The following is a 17,767-nucleotide window of genomic DNA, read 5'->3' as shown; positions in this document are numbered from 1 at the left end:
GTGAAAGTCCAGCCTTGGCTGACCCATTAGTTGCTCCTAACGACCACTCTGTGTGGACTTTGTCTGTATTTCTGCTCTGTCACATGACTTCCCCAGTGCTGGATAGCGTTAGTATTTGCACTGGGTGGCTATTATTGCTGTAGATGGGTTAACACAGGTTGAAAAACTGATAACTGTAAGAAACTAAAAAAGTGTTTTGAGTGTCAGTTGAGATGCTGTGGGGGTAACACGGGTTATGTGTATAAAAGTACATGACTTTGAAAGACAGGCCATATGAATGCACAGGTGATTTTTATCAGCCTGAATACACAACCTTTTGAAATGTTGTTCTATAACATTTACACAGTGATGGGTTGAATAATCTAAATGTCCCTAATGCTGAATCTATTGAACAGACTAGATAATGTTGATGCAGCATATCACAGCCGTGGTCCTAATCTAACAGACAACACAGAGACTCTGTGCAGGCTGAAAGATAGACATTTAATGATCATCGTGGAGCCATACAGTTCAACAGTCATAAATTCCTTCCCACTTAAGGTACTTCTCTGGAGAATCGGGTTACCTTTACTCTTTTCAATGTCAAACTTCTATTCAAAGAACAATTCCCCATTCCACTGTCAACTGAGGCCATACATATGCTTCTGAAATACTTCATATGACGTGCTTCTCTTCAAATATGGTCATAGCTTCTCAAATACAACTGGTCGTTAAAGATGTGAAAACAGGTTAGCAAAACGTAAATCTTACCAAGTCAAATTTCTTGAAGTTGGACTACAGATAATGCAGTTTGACGTCAATTTACTCTTTCAAATATACATCTCAATCTGCCCCAAAATGGGCGACAGTAGGCGTTCTGTGCATGCACCACTGTTCCCACATTGAGCTCCAACTAGAAGGTCAAATAGTATAAATGGGTAGCAGAAAGCAGGAAAGACGATTGGATGACGGTAGCAACATTGTGATTGCTAAAGAATCATGTGATATCAAATCAAAGGCTTTCAAACTGTTATTAAGCTGTCATTACCACCATATCTTCAGTCAGATCAGTTTTATCATCTACTGTACACTCTTGCCAAAGTGTTAAATAACATGGAAATGCCTTCTGTACAAGTTCTTTGTGATTGTTTGAGCTGGGAGGAAGGGCAGGAGGACGATGGAGAGATAAGGAGATGCAGTAACCAGCAGGGTGAAGGGCTGCAGATGGATGTAATCTTTGATAACTCCTCTTCCCCTCCTCTTTATGATGACTGTGCTTTACTGCTGAGTGATCATAAAATGACATTCATAAAAAAAGGATTATGGAAAATTGCCCCTCTGTTAATTTTTAACCACAGATGGAACATCTGATAAATCACACGATAAAGAGAACAGCAGGATAGAGATCAATAAAGTGATTCAGCTAAAGGAAGACGTTTAATGGCAGAACTCACATGTGCTTTTTATCAAAGAAACGATACAGTTTTATCTTCCATCCTCCATTATCCTCCACATTTACACAATATGTTGACTTAATTATAACACAAAAGTCTTTCTAACAAAACCACAGCAATTTATATTATGTAGAAGACAGCTGGTTTGTTTTTGAGATTATGATCTGTTTAGTCATAGGTTAAAGTGTCAACTTTACTTTCAACTAATGTTTTGAGTACACACAACAAGACATTTTCACATGTAGATTATATAGATGAAGTTAACACAGTCAAAGGGAGATTATTACACACACATCTTGTCAAGCATCGTTTTTAAGGTTTGAGTTTGACATTCTGACAGTCAACATATTGTTTATTTGTGACCAGAAGTCCCCATGTTACAAAAAGAGGGAGGAGTTTTCAGCTAGTGGTAGCATGAGCGTGGTTAGCAAGGTGCAGCTTGATGCTACTTTTTGATCAAAGAATAGTTTAAACAGAATGAATTTAAAGTGTGCTTAAGTTCAATTGTACACAAACAAAGTTGATATAAAAGTTGCACTCATAGCACTTTGAAACAAGTAGCTATGCCCTAAAGTAAATTCTCTTTTATTCTTTGCTCTGTTGTTAATGGGAACATGATTTCCAAAATGAACATCATGCTGAATTAAATGCAAATCACTTAAAAAGGTGTAGGGTAAATTTCTCATTGACTTTTGCAATCCAATTTATTTTTGAAACAGTTGGGGTCGCCCTAAGTGGCTATTAGAAGAAAAAACTTGAATGTTGTGTTTTCACACAACTTCTATACAAATGACTCCAAAAAGCAGACACAAAACATTGAGTTATATTTTCTTGCAAAGTAAACCTTTGTTTGCTTCAGCAACATGTTTTCAGACATGAAATTGTCCTTCTTTTCTTGGTGAAAGTGATATTCAAGAATGATTTAGACAGAAAGTACCAAAAACTAAACCATTGCCTACATTTTCAAGCTGTAGAAACATAACCATACTGATGTGATCAAGGTGAAACCTAATTGTTTTTTTATAAACCAAAGGTGAAGGCTCATCTGCTCCCTGAAAATAGTTGACTTTGATTGTGTTCATTTGAAAAAAAGGAAGGGGTTGTTATGGATGGTGATAGTCTGCTATGTGCGTTAAATATTTTTAAATGTAGTACCCAATTTTCATTTTTACAGATTTTGAATATTTTCCTGTTATAGGTGTCTTTTGATCTGATCTGGTCTGTGTGTAATAAAAGTGTTCCTTATTTTATTATCTCCGTTTCAAACGTCTCAGTGATAAAAACAAACAAACAAACAGAAAGTCCACTTTTACATTGAGGTACCTTGACTTTCATCATGAAAAACCTACAGGCTTGAATGAATGAAAAAGTATAGTAATTACCCACATGACTATTGTAACAGAACCAGTTTTGTTTTCCCCAGGTGAAGCCAGTATTTACAATCTCACTGTTAATGTATCACTTGGTGCATAGATGGGAGGGGAAATGGCTACATAAAGACATTAACCTTCCACCCTCTCGTGTGCTGTCTCAGTGTGGGGCTCCTAACAGACCGACAACATGGCGAAAGGTTTTTTTATCAGCAAAACTATTGGCATAGTGGGTGCCATCGTGGGTGTAGCGGCCGTGTCTACCATCATCGCTCTGTCTGTTGTTTACTCCCAGGAAAAAGCCAAAAATAATGAGGTCTCGCCAACTGATGGAGGAACAACAACATCCAAACCTCCCGTCACTACATCTGCCCCATCCAATTTGCCCTGGGACAAATATCGGCTGCCCAAGAGCCTGGTGCCTGACCACTATAATGTCACCCTTTGGCCACGACTCACTCCTGACACAACAACTGGACTCTACATCTTTACTGGTGAGGTTGAATATTTGTTATGCTGTAACATGAGATGGTCTTCTTTTATACGAAGTATGCACTGACCATGTACTCAGGGTTTAACATTTTCTCATCTTTGGTGAAGAATATTGAAAATACCATATTGTCAGAAATGGAGATAAAATGTGTCATTTGGTTTATAAGTGAACAGCTTTTCATAAAGTTTGATGTCTGTTAGATTATTGTTTTTGTGTCTGTTGAATCGGATGACACTGTTTGAACAGCATCACTGTCAGCATGGGACTCATGGGTGGTGGATAGGTCAAACATATCTGTGCGTCTGGTTTTTAATTCTTCTGCAAAAACAGTTGACAAGAAGTTTGTTAACAGTGAATGTTAGAAGTTTTAGTTTAATCATCTTTACAAAACAGCAAAATAGATGTCCGTTTTGAAACATACAGTACTTTATACATTGAGGACCGTGCACCCAAACATGACCCTTTTTTGCCCTTGCTCTTTATATGAGTTGTGATGTTTGTTTTTTTTAACAAAATCAATCTCCCCATAATCTATTTAACAGTCATATTTACATTAATTGAAGTCACTTTTTGTCGCATGTTGTCACCTCGTCTGAAACCTTCTCACAAAAAACGTTTTCAGACATTAAAAATGACTTTATAGAAATATTCAGTCTTGTCATTAATGGTTTTAGTTACTTTTTTACGGCCATAAGAAGTAACTAAGAGCTCCCCATAGCAACTTTAAAGCTTTGTAAACCAAACCAAGTAAAGCCTGGCTTTGTTTTATCTATCTATTTCAATGGATTTTCAGTTGACAACATCTTTGTCAGTTTCAGAGTCCTTCAAATTAACCAAATTGGTTGAACATTTTTTTGCAGAGCTGACCGCATTATAAGTTCTGTCATTCTGTTTCAGGTGACTCCAGTGTGGAGTTTCAGTGTGTTGAGGAGACTGACCTGATTCTTATCCACTCAAATAAGCTGAACTACACCGAACTGGAGAATGGCCATTCCGCAATGCTAAAATCCGTCAGTGGAGGCAAAGTCCCCTCTATCAAGAAAACCTGGCTCAAGATTGAGACCCAGTACCTGGTTGTGCAACTGGATGGTAAACTGATGAAGGGCCATATGTACCAACTCTTCACCAGATTCACTGGAGAGCTGGCTGATGATCTGGGAGGCTTCTACAGGAGTGAATACATGGAGGATGGAGTAAGAAAGTAAGTGTATTAGGAGTCAGCTATACTTTGAAAATTTAGTCCACTTTAAATTGGCAAAACAGACCAAGACATACTGTATCTACAGTAATGTGTTGGTAAAGTAGGGGCCAGAAGTGTGGATAAGATGCCAATGAAGGATGAAGGTTGGGGTAAAGGAAAGCTTTTCTAACATGTGGTTAACATAAAACAGTCCTAAAAATTGCTTCATTAAAATTACTGGGAAATGGGCATCCATTCCCAGAGGCTTATGTCATATGAGACAATGATTGCGAATGAGTTGCCATGTTGGGTTTAAAATGGTCTACTACATTTAGGGGCTTGTTCCAAACAAGACTTTGGTTAAAAAGAAAGAAATGACAAGGCATTTAAACTGTATGTTTCAACAACGTTGTATGTGTGTTGGCACATGGAAAAAGCCTTTCTTTTTCAAACAAAATACAGTAATTTACTTCTAATTGTAATACATGAGTTTGAATTTGTTTAGATGGACAACAAGAAACAATTTGTCAATGTAGGCCTACTCAGTTTGTTGTACAGATTTTACTTTTTCATGTCTTCACATATAACTGGATAGTTGATGGATAAAAATGGTTTAAATGTCTTGCATTTACTGGTCATAAACCAGTAGACCTGACAATGTTTAGGTAAATGTCTTATAAAACATGAAGGACTATGCTGACATTTGCACATGGCCTTTTCATTTTCATAACATCCTAACAGTTTGACACTTCATCAAGTCTTCACGTGAATCTGGACTAAACAATACCATTGCGGACTAAAGTGTTTAAAATACATAGATATAATGTTGATATACCTTTTACACATTACAATTGTTGTCTCCATCATGTCAGGGTTGTTGCTACGACTCAGATGCAGCCAACAGATGCAAGGAAGGCATTCCCCTGTTTCGATGAACCTGCTATGAAAGCTATTTTCCACATCACTCTGATTCACCAGAATGGAACTGTAGCCTTGTCCAATGGGGAAGAAAAGGGTACGTTTTTTTTACCAAACATTTGTCAACTTTATCTTGCCAGTTTATGACCAACTGTAATACTGTAAGTGAATGAGGAAGGCTGGATGTAGAACAATCTGAATTGTTATGAAGTTTGAATGGCCTGGACAGCAAGATATGATAAAGCCACAAAAATACAAACATAATACCACAGAAATGCAGAGATATGACACATACAGTTCAAACACATATTAAGTAACAAATCCTATTGTCCAATTGTGTATTACAGAGTCGGGCCATGTCCACATGGAGGGTCAGGTTGTGCAGAGGACAGTGTTTGAGCCAACTGAGAAAATGTCTACCTACTTGTTAGCATTCATTGTCAGTGACTTTGGATACATCAGTCGCACCATTGATGGAGTTCTGGTAAGTTTCTTCACCATCAATCCCCCAAGCCAATAGACTAAACATTGTTAAATTCCTTGCATTTTAAAGGAAATAGTCAAAACAATTATAATTATATAATTGTATTTGTCCCCGGGGGGCAGTTCATGATAAATTTACAGGGTTACATAATGCAGCCCAAACACTTATCAACCAGTTGCTCATACAATATGAATTTGGAATAACAATTCTAAAATAAATATTTACATAAAAGAAATACATTGGCTTTTTTCGCTGAAAGGTACAGAAGAAAATTAGAGTCAAATTTGGGGGAATTTCATTTAGAGATTCTGTGATTTAAGCAGAAATGTACGAGAATAGAGTCGTACATTAGCAATAATCAAGTTGTTATTGTAGTCTATTGTTAGCCTATATTAGAACAACAGCCATCTGTAAGAAATAAGGAACATGGAGCATCTCGTGTAGCTGATATTAAGTAAAAGTTTACAAATATGCACATACTTTTGTGTAGTCTGTTATTAACTCTCTGTGGAATGAGCTGCTTTAAAACAACAGATTGACAAGGTCTCAAACTATCTGATTAGTTAAGTTGAGGTTATACTATAAATATGAAAATGAAATCATCACATTGTCATCAGGACCCTTAAAAGGTACTGCGAGAAACCAGAGCTTTTCTGGAGGGAGAACCGCACGGAAGTGGTCTCTTTTCAGGAAATGTCTTTTAGGGTTCTCCTTTTATCATTTTCATGCAGGCAGATGGATGCTCTTCTGATACCGCCTAATTTAAATTGATGTACAAATTCAATATTATAAATTACAGTCTTTATTCTAGTAAAGTTACAGCTTTAATTTCATAAATGTACGACGTTGATCTTGATATTTTTTTCTTAGTGATGTCGATTATACTTTGTAGAAAGGTCACATTGATTTAAAGCTGAGTTGTATTCTTTAGCATTTAAACAAAAAATAATGCACATTCAGTAAAATGTTTTAGAGAAGAACATCTGTCAGAGAAAAATCTACTTTTTGGAAGGATCATTAAATTCATTCAACACAGAATCTGAAATTTAAAAACCCTATGAAAATGATAATCAAGCTGACATAAATGTGCGTGATAACACTTGTCTGTTCTAACGAATGTATTGTTCGATGTTGGTTCAGATCCGTATCTTTGCACGGAAGCCAGCTATTGATGCTAGGCAAGGAGATTACGCCCTCAACATAACTGGACCCATCCTCAAGTTCTTTGAGAGATATTATAATTCCACATACCCTCTGCCAAAGTCTGGTAAGTCCAGTATCTGTGTGAACATGCAACATAAAGATTTCCTAAAGCTATAGGGCTTGCAGTAGCTTATGAAGTTAGATCAGTCTCAATACAGAAGGGTTGTGATTTAAATATAAATGATTCTATCCACAAATATATTTTTCAATGCACACACAAATGTAAAAACAAATCCATGTTTCACAAATGTATTTCTGATTTACACACACATATTTTAGTTATATATATATATATATATATATATATATATATATATATATATATATATATATATATATATATATATATATATATATGGAACAGAAATCCACAATAGGGTATTCACATATATTCTAAAAACTCATTCGTCACTCCCATTAAAACATCAGTCAGCAATATCCAAACGTGATGTGAAGTGCATATCCTTCATCCTGTTTATTGAACAAGACTTATCTGATAGTCACATGAAGGTTTGTACTTTGTCATTTTCATTTGTTTATGATGGGGAGTTTAAAGAACATCTCAGAGCTTCCTGTAAACTATCAATTATTAACAAATACAATTTGGTAACCTGATTGAAATAAAGTCTTTCATGACAGGCATTTTTCCTTATTATTCTGTAACAGCCCCTTTAAAAATATCCCCATATTTCATATTCAAGCTGAACATACGTCCACACCAAGTGTTACAACAACCTTGACTTGACATGAGACGTAGATGTAACCTATTGATTTTAAAAGTGAAGTTACAGCTGCATTCTTTGTTACGGCCTGCTAGGGGGCAACACCTCAACTGGTTAGGAATAGCTACTGTTAGGAATAGCTCCTAAATCCTTCTAATTGAGAAACAACCAATTAACCTCAATAGCATTGAGGCACAGCAGCACCTAATGAAATGATGGTCACAGTCTCCAGTTTACAGTAATCTTCGATACACCATAATGTTAAAGTAATAAACTAAGATCCTTACAGACTATTGATTTAAAAGCACTACCTTGGGATTTAGGCTACGCTACCATGGCAACTTCAAAATGTGTTCTGGAAAAATCTTTTTTTCATGCCTGATTTTTCATTGCAAAATTGGAATCAGTTATCACACTCTCTTTAAACAGATACTGCATGACGTTTTGAACTGTAGGAAGAGTGATAGTATCTGTTTATATTTTGGAGTTTTTGCTCATTAGCATTTCTGCAGCTTATTGCTGTGCAGGAGAACAGTCCTTCTGGAAAACAATCTTCATATGAAGCTTTTGGAAGCCACATACTGTATGAACACTTCCAAAAAATGAATACACAAGGATGCATTTACCTATAATGACACATTTATCCCTAGCGTCGAAAAACTCTTCGGCAATCAATAGACTCTGAATGTGTTTTTAAAGACTTTGATCTTAATATTGTATCATCAAAGTCTGATTTAGCTTTTTTTATACACAGTTTCTCCATGCCTGCTTCTCAAGCAAGCTTTTAGGACTCTAATCAGTGGCCGTGAGAAAGGAAGTCATGGCTACATGATATGTGTGAACACCTTATTTTAACAGATGATATAGCTGATATTCGGAAATTGCAGTAATCATAAAACAGCTGCACCATGCTCATAAAATGTGTTGATATTTAGTGTTTGACAGTCTTTGCTCTTCTAAGTCCTCACCAACGTCAATATTGGTAATTATGGGTCCCAAAAACCTAATTTAAGGTTTCAAAATGATACTCCACAAACTTTCGGTAGCTATTCTCCTCTCATACTGTATTCGGCCCATGTTAAAAACCTGGTGCAGATAAACTACTGTTAGGTTTAACAAGCAAGTTGTATAGAAACTCAACCAAAAAAATTTCTCTTTTTGTGCAGATCAGATAGCTTTACCAGACTTCAACGCTGGAGCCATGGAGAACTGGGGACTTATTACATACAGAGAGACGGCACTGCTCTATGATGAAGCGTACTCATCTAACTCCAACAAGGAGAGAATTGCTTCCATTATTGGTCATGAACTGGCTCACATGGTAAGGCTTTAACATTGCAAACTATATCACTTCATAATCTTATGGTGTTCACTGTTTAATCTTCTTTAAACATGATTTATAAATGAAGATGATACATTTGAGATGACAATGTATTGCCTTATAGAAAAAGATTAATCTGAGTTTAATGAATATATAATAATATAAATAGCTTTCTCTTCTCAGGGGAAAATGATGCACGACCATTCAAAAATCCTAGCAGGTTTCTAATGATATAAAGCTTAAAGTAAATGGGTAAAGTCTCCCTTTAAGATCAAATCCAAGCTAAATCAGCACCGACTTCAACAAAAAAGTCATGACCAAGTCAAGTCACAGGTATTGTAGCAGACTTAAGGTCATTTTGGTGATTTTCAATTTGGTGACCTGGCATTTGTTTGAGTTCCAACAAATATATATTTTCATATTTGAGACATGAAACTAGTCTGGTTCTTCTAAATTCCAATATACTTTGTACTCTAAGGGCCTCATATTGAACATCACTTATTCTTTTTTAGGACATACATTATGAAGTGTTATCAAGCCTCATAGAAGTAGAATCAAGGCCTTGTCTTGACTGTTTTTCATATCTTAATTCTGCAGATCTACTTGTGTTTTTAGTCTTTCCTGGCATATAAAGTATATAAACCACATATTTTCTCTGTGCTGATCCTTTCAGTGGTTTGGTAATCTAGTGACCCTGAGGTGGTGGAATGACTTATGGCTGAATGAAGGCTTTGCATCCTATGTTGAGTACCTTGGAGCAGACGATGCTGAACCTGAATGGAACATAGTAAGGATTTCTCCTGCACCTTATGGCCTCGATAACCAATGAAGAGCAATGAAGGATGATAAGGGGAGGCATCAGGCAAGTTTTGTTGATCCTGTTTAATTTTTTTTTTTTTAAAAGAAAGACCTCATCGTGCTCAACGACGTCCACAGGGTGTTTGCAATCGATGCCCTGGCATCTTCTCACCCTTTGTCCTCAAAAGAAGAGGACATCCAGAAACCAGAACAAATTAGTGAGCTTTTTGATGCCATCTCATACAGCAAGGTAACGGAATACACTCTAGACTGAAACACAAAACACTTTTCCCATCCCATATTCCAAGATCAATCAAACGTTTTAACATATACAATTTGTCTGCAGGGAGCATCTGTTCTAAGGATGTTATCCGATTTCCTGACTGAACCAGTTTTCCAAATGGGACTTCAGGTAGGGACATTTTGGGGAAGTTTATTGGTTACCTAAAAAAAGAATACAGGTTTATTTATTTATTGGGAAAAGAACCCTATGTATTGTGTCTTTGTCAGATATGGATTGTCAATAGCTTTACTCCAAGGCAAGGCATGTTCATATGCTAAACAGTTGACTGAAACAGCCATGCTTGATTTATGCACCACATTCTTTATTTTACTTAATTTCATGAATAGATAGGTAATAGAAGACAAATTGGACATATGACTCATCAATAATAAGGATACCATTAAACAGCATACCAATTTGCAACATTTGGTTGCAGTTTTAAAAAGTACTTTCAGAAACATCCACTAGAGTATCAGGATCTGTGTTGTCCCCAACAAAATATTGAGGTACAAACGTGGGTGTATCTTGATCTTGATATGCCGGACAACATTATACACCCAAGGGACTATTTCTTTTACAGGAAAGACATGAATGATTACTTGGCCAGTTTCTGTTGGAGCACCTATTGAAGGAACTAACAGGGTTTTGAATTCACTATGATTGTATCTTCTATTATCAAAAGTTCCAGAGTAAGCATTGCCTAAAGAGTTCAGAAAGGCACTCACAGGTGAAAGGATATAAAGTACAAGGATTCTTGTGAATTAGTGATTGACTTTCGTGCTAAAGTGTTGAAGCTTTAGCCTCCCTGTTACCTTTATAAGGCATCATTATCGCAGCCACTTGGGTTTGATGCCAATCTGGGGTGCTATTTCCTCCCTTTCACTCAACACACCTGACTTTCTTGTCTCTTTTCAGCTATTCTATCAATTACTGACCAACCTTTTATCAAAAAATACTTGTAAAAAAATCAAAGGGTTGGGCTGGTTGGATTTGCTCATACTTAATTTAGGGTTCATTGTAGAGTTTTTTTTAGAGCAATTCAGAGCTTTACCACAACATTTTGACAGAACACATATAACTCATACTTGTCTTTTGTGTGTTTACCCTGCAGAGCTACCTGAATGAATTTCAATTTGGGAATGCAGTCTACACAGATCTGTGGAACCATCTGCAAAAGGCATTGCCCTTTCTAAAAAGTCTCATGAGCGAATAAATCAAAAGAATTGTCCAGTATGTTTTAGCCAACGTACATTTTATAATTACTTTTTCTCTCCATTCACAGGCTGTCGATGATAGTGGCACTTCTCTTCCTGGCACAGTTCATGAAATCATGAACACCTGGGTTCTTCAAATGGGCTTTCCTGTGGTAACAATAAATACAACCACTGGGGTTGTATCCCAGAGCCACTTCCTCTTAGATCCAGATTCTGAGGTCACCACTCCTTCTATTTTCAAGTATGTGCCGTATCGTTATTCATCCCTTTCTCTGTATCAATAATTTTTTTAATCTGGGATTTTTCTATAACTGTTGCTATATATTATACAGCAATATAACTTCCTCATCATATACAGCATTACAGTTACTCTCCCAACTCTTGATAAACTTAAAAAAAAAAAAAGGAAATTGTATGTTCAACTGATCATAAATTAATTTATCCCACAGCTATGAATGGATTGTTCCAATTAAGTGGATGAAGACTGGTGTAGACCAGCAATCACAATGGCTCACTGAAAAATCAGGTAAGATGAACAAACCTAGCATGAGAGAGTGTGATGATGAATGGAATTATTACCATCACTGTAGACATAGTGATTGTTGTTACTGCTATGATGTCTTTTTATATCAAATAATGTTGTTAAAGTTGTCAAATTATTAGTTTTTTCAACAAAAACGAGTAATGGCTGGTTTTCAATGGATAATTGCGATAATTCGTAATAAATTGTAATGTTTTTCTCATGCTTTTATTTTAGCTAAGGGTACTCTACTTCCTGTTTTGAATTGAAAATCTGCTTTAATTTTGAAAAACACAAGGATCTTCCTGTAGATTCAAAGTTAAGTTAACTGATTTAAATACAGGAAAAGAAACTTGCTTCAGATTAAAAAAGGTAAATGTAAATATTAAGAAAAGGTAAAAATAAATAAATAAAATGTTTTAGCTATCAGGAGCAAATTAATTTTGAATTGTCAATTAGAATTGTTTCACATCACTGTGGTGGAAGGCAACAACTGTAAATGTTTGCATTGAAATCAAGTTGTAAAAATGTAAACACATTTTGTCGGTGAAAAACACCTAACCACCAAACCTGACAGAGCAAACATTTTCTAGATAGATAGACAGATAGATAGATAGATAGATAGATAGATAGATAGATAGATAGATAGATAGATAGATAGATAGATAGACAGATAGACAGATAGATAGATAGATAGATAGATAGATAGATAGATAGATAGACAGATAGATAGATAGATAGATAGATAGATAGATACTTTATTGATCCCGAGGGAAATTCAGGGCATCCAGTAGCAGTATACAGACAGGCAGGACACAAGACAGGACACAAGACATTTCTAAACTTAAATTAAGAAAAACTCATTACATGTTCAGCAATAATAAGTAACTCCCCCACCTGCTTCCTCCTGTAGTCACAATTGATGCAATGAAAGCACCAGGAAATGAGTGGGTGCTGGCCAACCACAACGTGTCCGGTTACTACAGAGTTAACTATGACGAAAGCAACTGGAACAAACTCCTGACAGCACTGACCAGTAACCATCAGGTGATGCAGCTGTCAGATGAGTGACAATATATACGAATCAGAGTGATCTCTATTTTCCTAAAATGATAAATCTGAGTTGTCTTAATCATAGTAATAGTGATATTTTGCTTTTATTTTAGCTTATTCCTGTGATCAACAGAGCTCAGTTGATCAATGATGCATTCAACTTAGCCAGGTGAGTTCCTCTTCAAGGGTATGAAGGATAGATGATCATAGAAATTAAGGTTTTTCAAAAGGTTTTTCCTGGGACAAGTTTATCTGGACTTCAAACCCATTTTTTTTAAAAATCTGTAATCCATTTTGTGTTGGTTTTAAGGTGATCCAAAAATGTAATCTGGGTCAGGATTTTAAGGATTTTCACAAACAATAGTAAAGAATTTTACGAGTCGGCTTTAAGGGTGTATGTAGGCCTGTGAGGCTGTAGAAAATTAAGTCAATAGAATTTTGTAGTAGAAAATTAAGATTTATCAAGATGTTGAAGGCAGCAGAATCCTATAAACAGTCATAAATAGGGTTAAGAAAATCTTTGTTATAGTTAAGTCACACAACTAGTTGCCACATTGAAAGTAAATTAATGATTATTATGAGGAAGTTTAAAATATATATTTAATATTCCCAATCATTTGATCCCAAAGGGCAAAGATCATTCCTACAGTACTGGCCCTCAGAACTACCAAGTACCTGACAAGTGAGAGGGAATACATGCCATGGAATTCAGCCCTGGGCAGCCTAGACTTCTTCGAACTAATGTTTGACCGCAGCGAGGTTTATGGTGTCATGCAGGTGAGCGTTCTCTCCACCCATAAAAATCAAAAGAGCAAAAACATAAATACCGTAGTTTTCTATGTTTTCTTCCTGATCTCTATCTTGTTGATTTTTTTTAGCAATATCTGAAGCAACAGGTCACCCCTTTGTTTGAATACTATAAGCTCATGACTGACTCCTGGAAGGCAATACCCGATGGACACATGGACCAGTGAGTATAGAAACTCTTAGACATGTTATGTTCTTGTGCTTCTGAAAGGATGCAATAAAATATTATACTTTCAAATTTGAGTTATAAGCATAAAACAACTTATTTTAGAGTGAAAGTGAAAGTCTTATTGCCTTTATGGACAGAATAATTTGATCAGTGGTAGGTGGGTACAATCCATTTTGCCGACCAAGCAAAAGTAAAGAAATATATTTGAGTTTGCTGCTGGAAAAAGCTTAATGTCACAAGGCTTCACAATTTAGAAAGTCCTTTTGACTTCATTGTTTCAACCACTTGTCTTCCGATTTTGTATGGTCTTCTGTCAGCAATCTGTTTCCTCTTTTTCCAGGTATAATCAGGTGAATGCTATCAGCCTGGCTTGCAAGTCAGGTCTTGAAGAATGCCAAAATCAAACCACGACATGGTTCAAGCAATGGATGGACTCGGGGATCAACCCGTAAGTATAAACTTCAATGTAAGCCACAGCATTCCCACAGTGGATATATGTTTTAAGTGTACAAAGAATCTAAAAACATTAATACATGTACGGTATATGGGAATGCAATAAAATAAATACATTCTGGAAGGGAGTGGTTTATAAAGTAATGACCATTTTGTCTATAAGTATCCCAGTAGACTAAAAAATCTGCATATCTGACATTGCGTAAAAAAAATATAGAAACAAAAATATCCCAACAGAGACATGTAGTTTGTGTCATGCTTACGGTTTAAAACTTGGGAAAGGTTGAGAATCTGATCAGCCATGCAGGTAAAACCATTGCGTTTACGTCAATTGCAGCAGTTCATATCTTTTAATGGAAAATGGAAAAGATTGGAAAGATTACATTCTATTAACAGATAGTGGACTTTTAGCTAAATTCAGGTGAATTTTTGTTAACCTTCAAGTTAGTTAACTATCAGCATTTTACCACTTCCATCATCATGATTTACTGACCTCTAAAGATCTCATTATTCTTTAGGATCCATCCCAATCTGCGTTCCACTGTCTACTGTAATGCCATAGCAGCAGGTGGTGCTGCAGAGTGGGAGTTTGCTTGGTCCCAGTTTAAGAACTCCACCATTGCTATTGAGGCTGACAAACTCCGCTATGCTCTGTCTTGCTCAAAGCAGCCCTGGCTTCTCAACAGGTCTGTTAATACCGTTTTACAATTTGCTAAAAAATTAACTGACTGTAACTGAATAGTACACACTTAACATTTCAGGTATCTGGAGTACACTCTGGATCCAGAGAAGATCCGGAAGCAGGACGCCACGTCCACCATTGTCTACATTGCTGGCAATGTTATTGGTCAGTCCTTGGCCTGGGACTTTGTCAGGGCTCGTTGGACATATATTTTCACTCAGTAAGTATAACCCAACATATTAGTGCTTACTACTGATAAAGGATGAAAGGCATGGGATATAACTCTTTTTTTAAAGTCACTGAAGTCTTCTCTGCAACACAGTTTGTCCACTTTGACATTTCATGCCAAAATGGGCTTTACAGTTCCATGTAAAAGGTTCTCATAAATACAGATATCTGCTGTGCTTACACAACAAATGTCTTTGAACTTTGACTTTCACATGCTACACCTTGGAGTTAAATAATCCCATATTGGCGAGTCATTTTATAATTCATCTTTTTATAACTGGCAGATTTATTATACAAACATTGACTTGTTATTGAAACTCTGCCTCAGATGGCCTTTGGTCTTGCTCTCTCATAAACCTTGACAGACAGAGCATACAAAGGTCATGCGTGTTATTAGAACTAAATATTTCAAAAGTTCAATCAGAAACTCTGACAGTTAAACTCTATGAGTGGATTTGTAATCAATTAGCATCCAAACATGAAGGATTGATTCAAACATGAACACCTGTCACTTGGGTAGTCACAGCTGATGATCTCTGTAGAGTCTGATAAAGTCGTGACACTAATGTGACAGCAACTGGAGTGTGATGGAGATATGAACATTTAAATTGTATTTAAATGAAATGCAGGCAGGGGAAACTAGATCTTTAGAAAGACAGCAGCATGATGTGAGGCTAATATGGGGGAAAGCTGATGATAACAGCTGATATTTGAAATATAATAATAAACTAACATTCAAACCAATGGTCCTGATTTTACGCTGTGCTTTACTCACAGGTATGGTGGCGGCTCTTTCTCCTTCTCCAACCTCATCAACGGAGTCACTGAGCGTTTTTCAACAGAGTTCGAGCTTCAACAGGTTAGCTATTCTGGATATTTTTGGACACAATGTTTCTTCACCATTAACATGTTTTGTCCTGGATTAAATATAGTTCTGCCTTCACTTAAGGCATTTTTATTTCTGTTCGTCCACGTTATGGTTTGCCTTTGGGTAATTTTCTTAATATGCTATACAATAATGAGTACATGCCATCAACTGTGACCAAGTTATTCTATTGATTAAAAGCACCAATTTTAAGTGAAGATAATAAGAACTTCAGAAACAAGGAAATGTCTAAAATAAGGAATATTCAAATCCTGTATGAAAAATTATACCAGAGTCCCAAGTTCCCATAGGATATCAATTGATTAGTCTTTCTTTTTGTGTATGTATATATATATATATATATATATATATATAATATTATATATTTGCAAACCTTATGAAAGTCTTATGACTCAAAGTCATAAGACTCTGCTTTTAAGTGTGTTTCATATCATATCACCTTTGAACCATCTCTGTCAAAATGCAACATCACAGACACTAACAACACTGATGGTATCCATTTATTTTTTGGGACAGCTGAAGCAGTTTAAGGCAGATAATTCAGAAACTGGTTTCGGCTCTGGGACCTTGGCAGTGGATCAGTCCATTGAGAGAACCATCGCCAACATGAAATGGATTGCAGAGAACAAGAAGAGCGTTCTGGATTGGTTCAGCAGCGAAGTAAAACCCTGATGATGCCACCTACGGCTGCAGCTCCATTATTATTACTACTTGTTTAAGAAAGGATCTTTTTTTATGAAAAGAAAATTTGTATTTGGAGAAAGATAAGGTTCACATCCTGTTTCTAGGATCCATAATAAGATTACTTGGATCTTTTTTTGACTTGTGGTATCCTTTTTGTTTAGTATTTGAGTGCCAAGAAGTAAGCTTACGAAGGTTTGGTTACCATCAAACCTAAAATGTTGAAATTACAAAGACAATTTTAATATTTACATTTCAACGACCAAAGAAGACTCGTTTTAATGCCATTTTATGTATCAATCTTTTTCTCCCTTCTATGTAAAAACAAGTACAATGTCATGATGTATATTTTGGTGCCGTTTCATTCCATTTAAATTCTGGTTGTAATAAGTAATCCTCCAATGATAAAATAATCATGTTGTAGTCATAACATGCTGATTTAGTTTATAGCACACAATACCAATAAACTCACATCCCTAAGCCATCTATTAAAATGAACTTTTGTACTGTACCTTTACAGTAAATGTAATGTTTCTCATTCAAAATACCAACAGTCCCACAACCTTCAGCACCAACTAAATCTCCAAGTTGATGAACATTTCCTTATTTATTATTCAGATTCTTCAAAAGATTATGTTTTTTGTTTATGAAAGATGACTCTTGACATCATAAGTTAGCCTGAACCAAACTTTCTTAGGGTTTTATGTGTGATTTCATCATTGTATTAAAAAAAAAATCAAATCCCTGAGATCCCTTTCAAGAATAGATGTTTAGATCTGTCAGGGAAATAAATCTCTTCTAAGACTTTACACTTCTAAAGCATTGATTATGTTGATGTTATATTCATTTATGTTCATGTTCAAATACTG

At 35.9% G+C, this 17,767-nt stretch overlaps 1 protein-coding gene across 1 annotated transcript; it reads left to right on the top strand.

The window, feature by feature from the left end:
* Positions 1 to 2,972: 2,972 nt before the first annotated feature.
* LOC306824894 (aminopeptidase N-like) lies at positions 2,973 to 17,382 on the top strand. Its single transcript, XM_079345302.1, has 21 exons — positions 2,973 to 3,297; positions 4,194 to 4,497; positions 5,349 to 5,491; positions 5,742 to 5,878; positions 7,019 to 7,145; positions 8,970 to 9,124; positions 9,798 to 9,911; positions 10,029 to 10,172; positions 10,269 to 10,334; positions 11,317 to 11,382; positions 11,488 to 11,660; positions 11,869 to 11,945; positions 12,853 to 12,986; positions 13,106 to 13,161; positions 13,622 to 13,769; positions 13,871 to 13,962; positions 14,309 to 14,416; positions 14,940 to 15,107; positions 15,183 to 15,323; positions 16,109 to 16,190; positions 16,734 to 17,382. Exons 1-21 carry the CDS (start codon positions 2,994 to 2,996, stop codon positions 16,887 to 16,889), a joined length of 2,895 nt encoding a protein of 964 aa, XP_079201428.1. The 5' UTR covers positions 2,973 to 2,993; the 3' UTR covers positions 16,890 to 17,382.
* Positions 17,383 to 17,767: the final 385 nt, after the last annotated feature.

This window comes from Symphodus melops (assembly GCF_947650265.1).
Source record: "Symphodus melops genome assembly, chromosome: 6".
NCBI classification, from domain to species: domain Eukaryota; kingdom Metazoa; phylum Chordata; class Actinopteri; order Labriformes; family Labridae; genus Symphodus; species Symphodus melops.
Note: the sequence above shows the minus strand (reverse complement) of the source record. Positions and strands in the feature narration are given on the sequence as shown.

What these genes read in the sequence shown, in the direction of transcription:
- LOC306824894 (XM_079345302.1), top strand. Translation starts at nt 2,994, where the DNA reads ATGGCGAAAGGTTTTTTTATCAGCAAAACTATTGGCATAGTGGGTGCC. An exon ending in GCACCATTGATGGAGTTCTG is followed by an intron (nt 5,879 to 7,018) that starts GTAAGTTTCTTC and finishes ATGTTGGTTCAG; the next exon opens with ATCCGTATCTTTGCACGGAA. An exon ending in GTCATGAACTGGCTCACATG is followed by an intron (nt 9,125 to 9,797) that starts GTAAGGCTTTAA and finishes TGATCCTTTCAG; the next exon opens with TGGTTTGGTAATCTAGTGAC.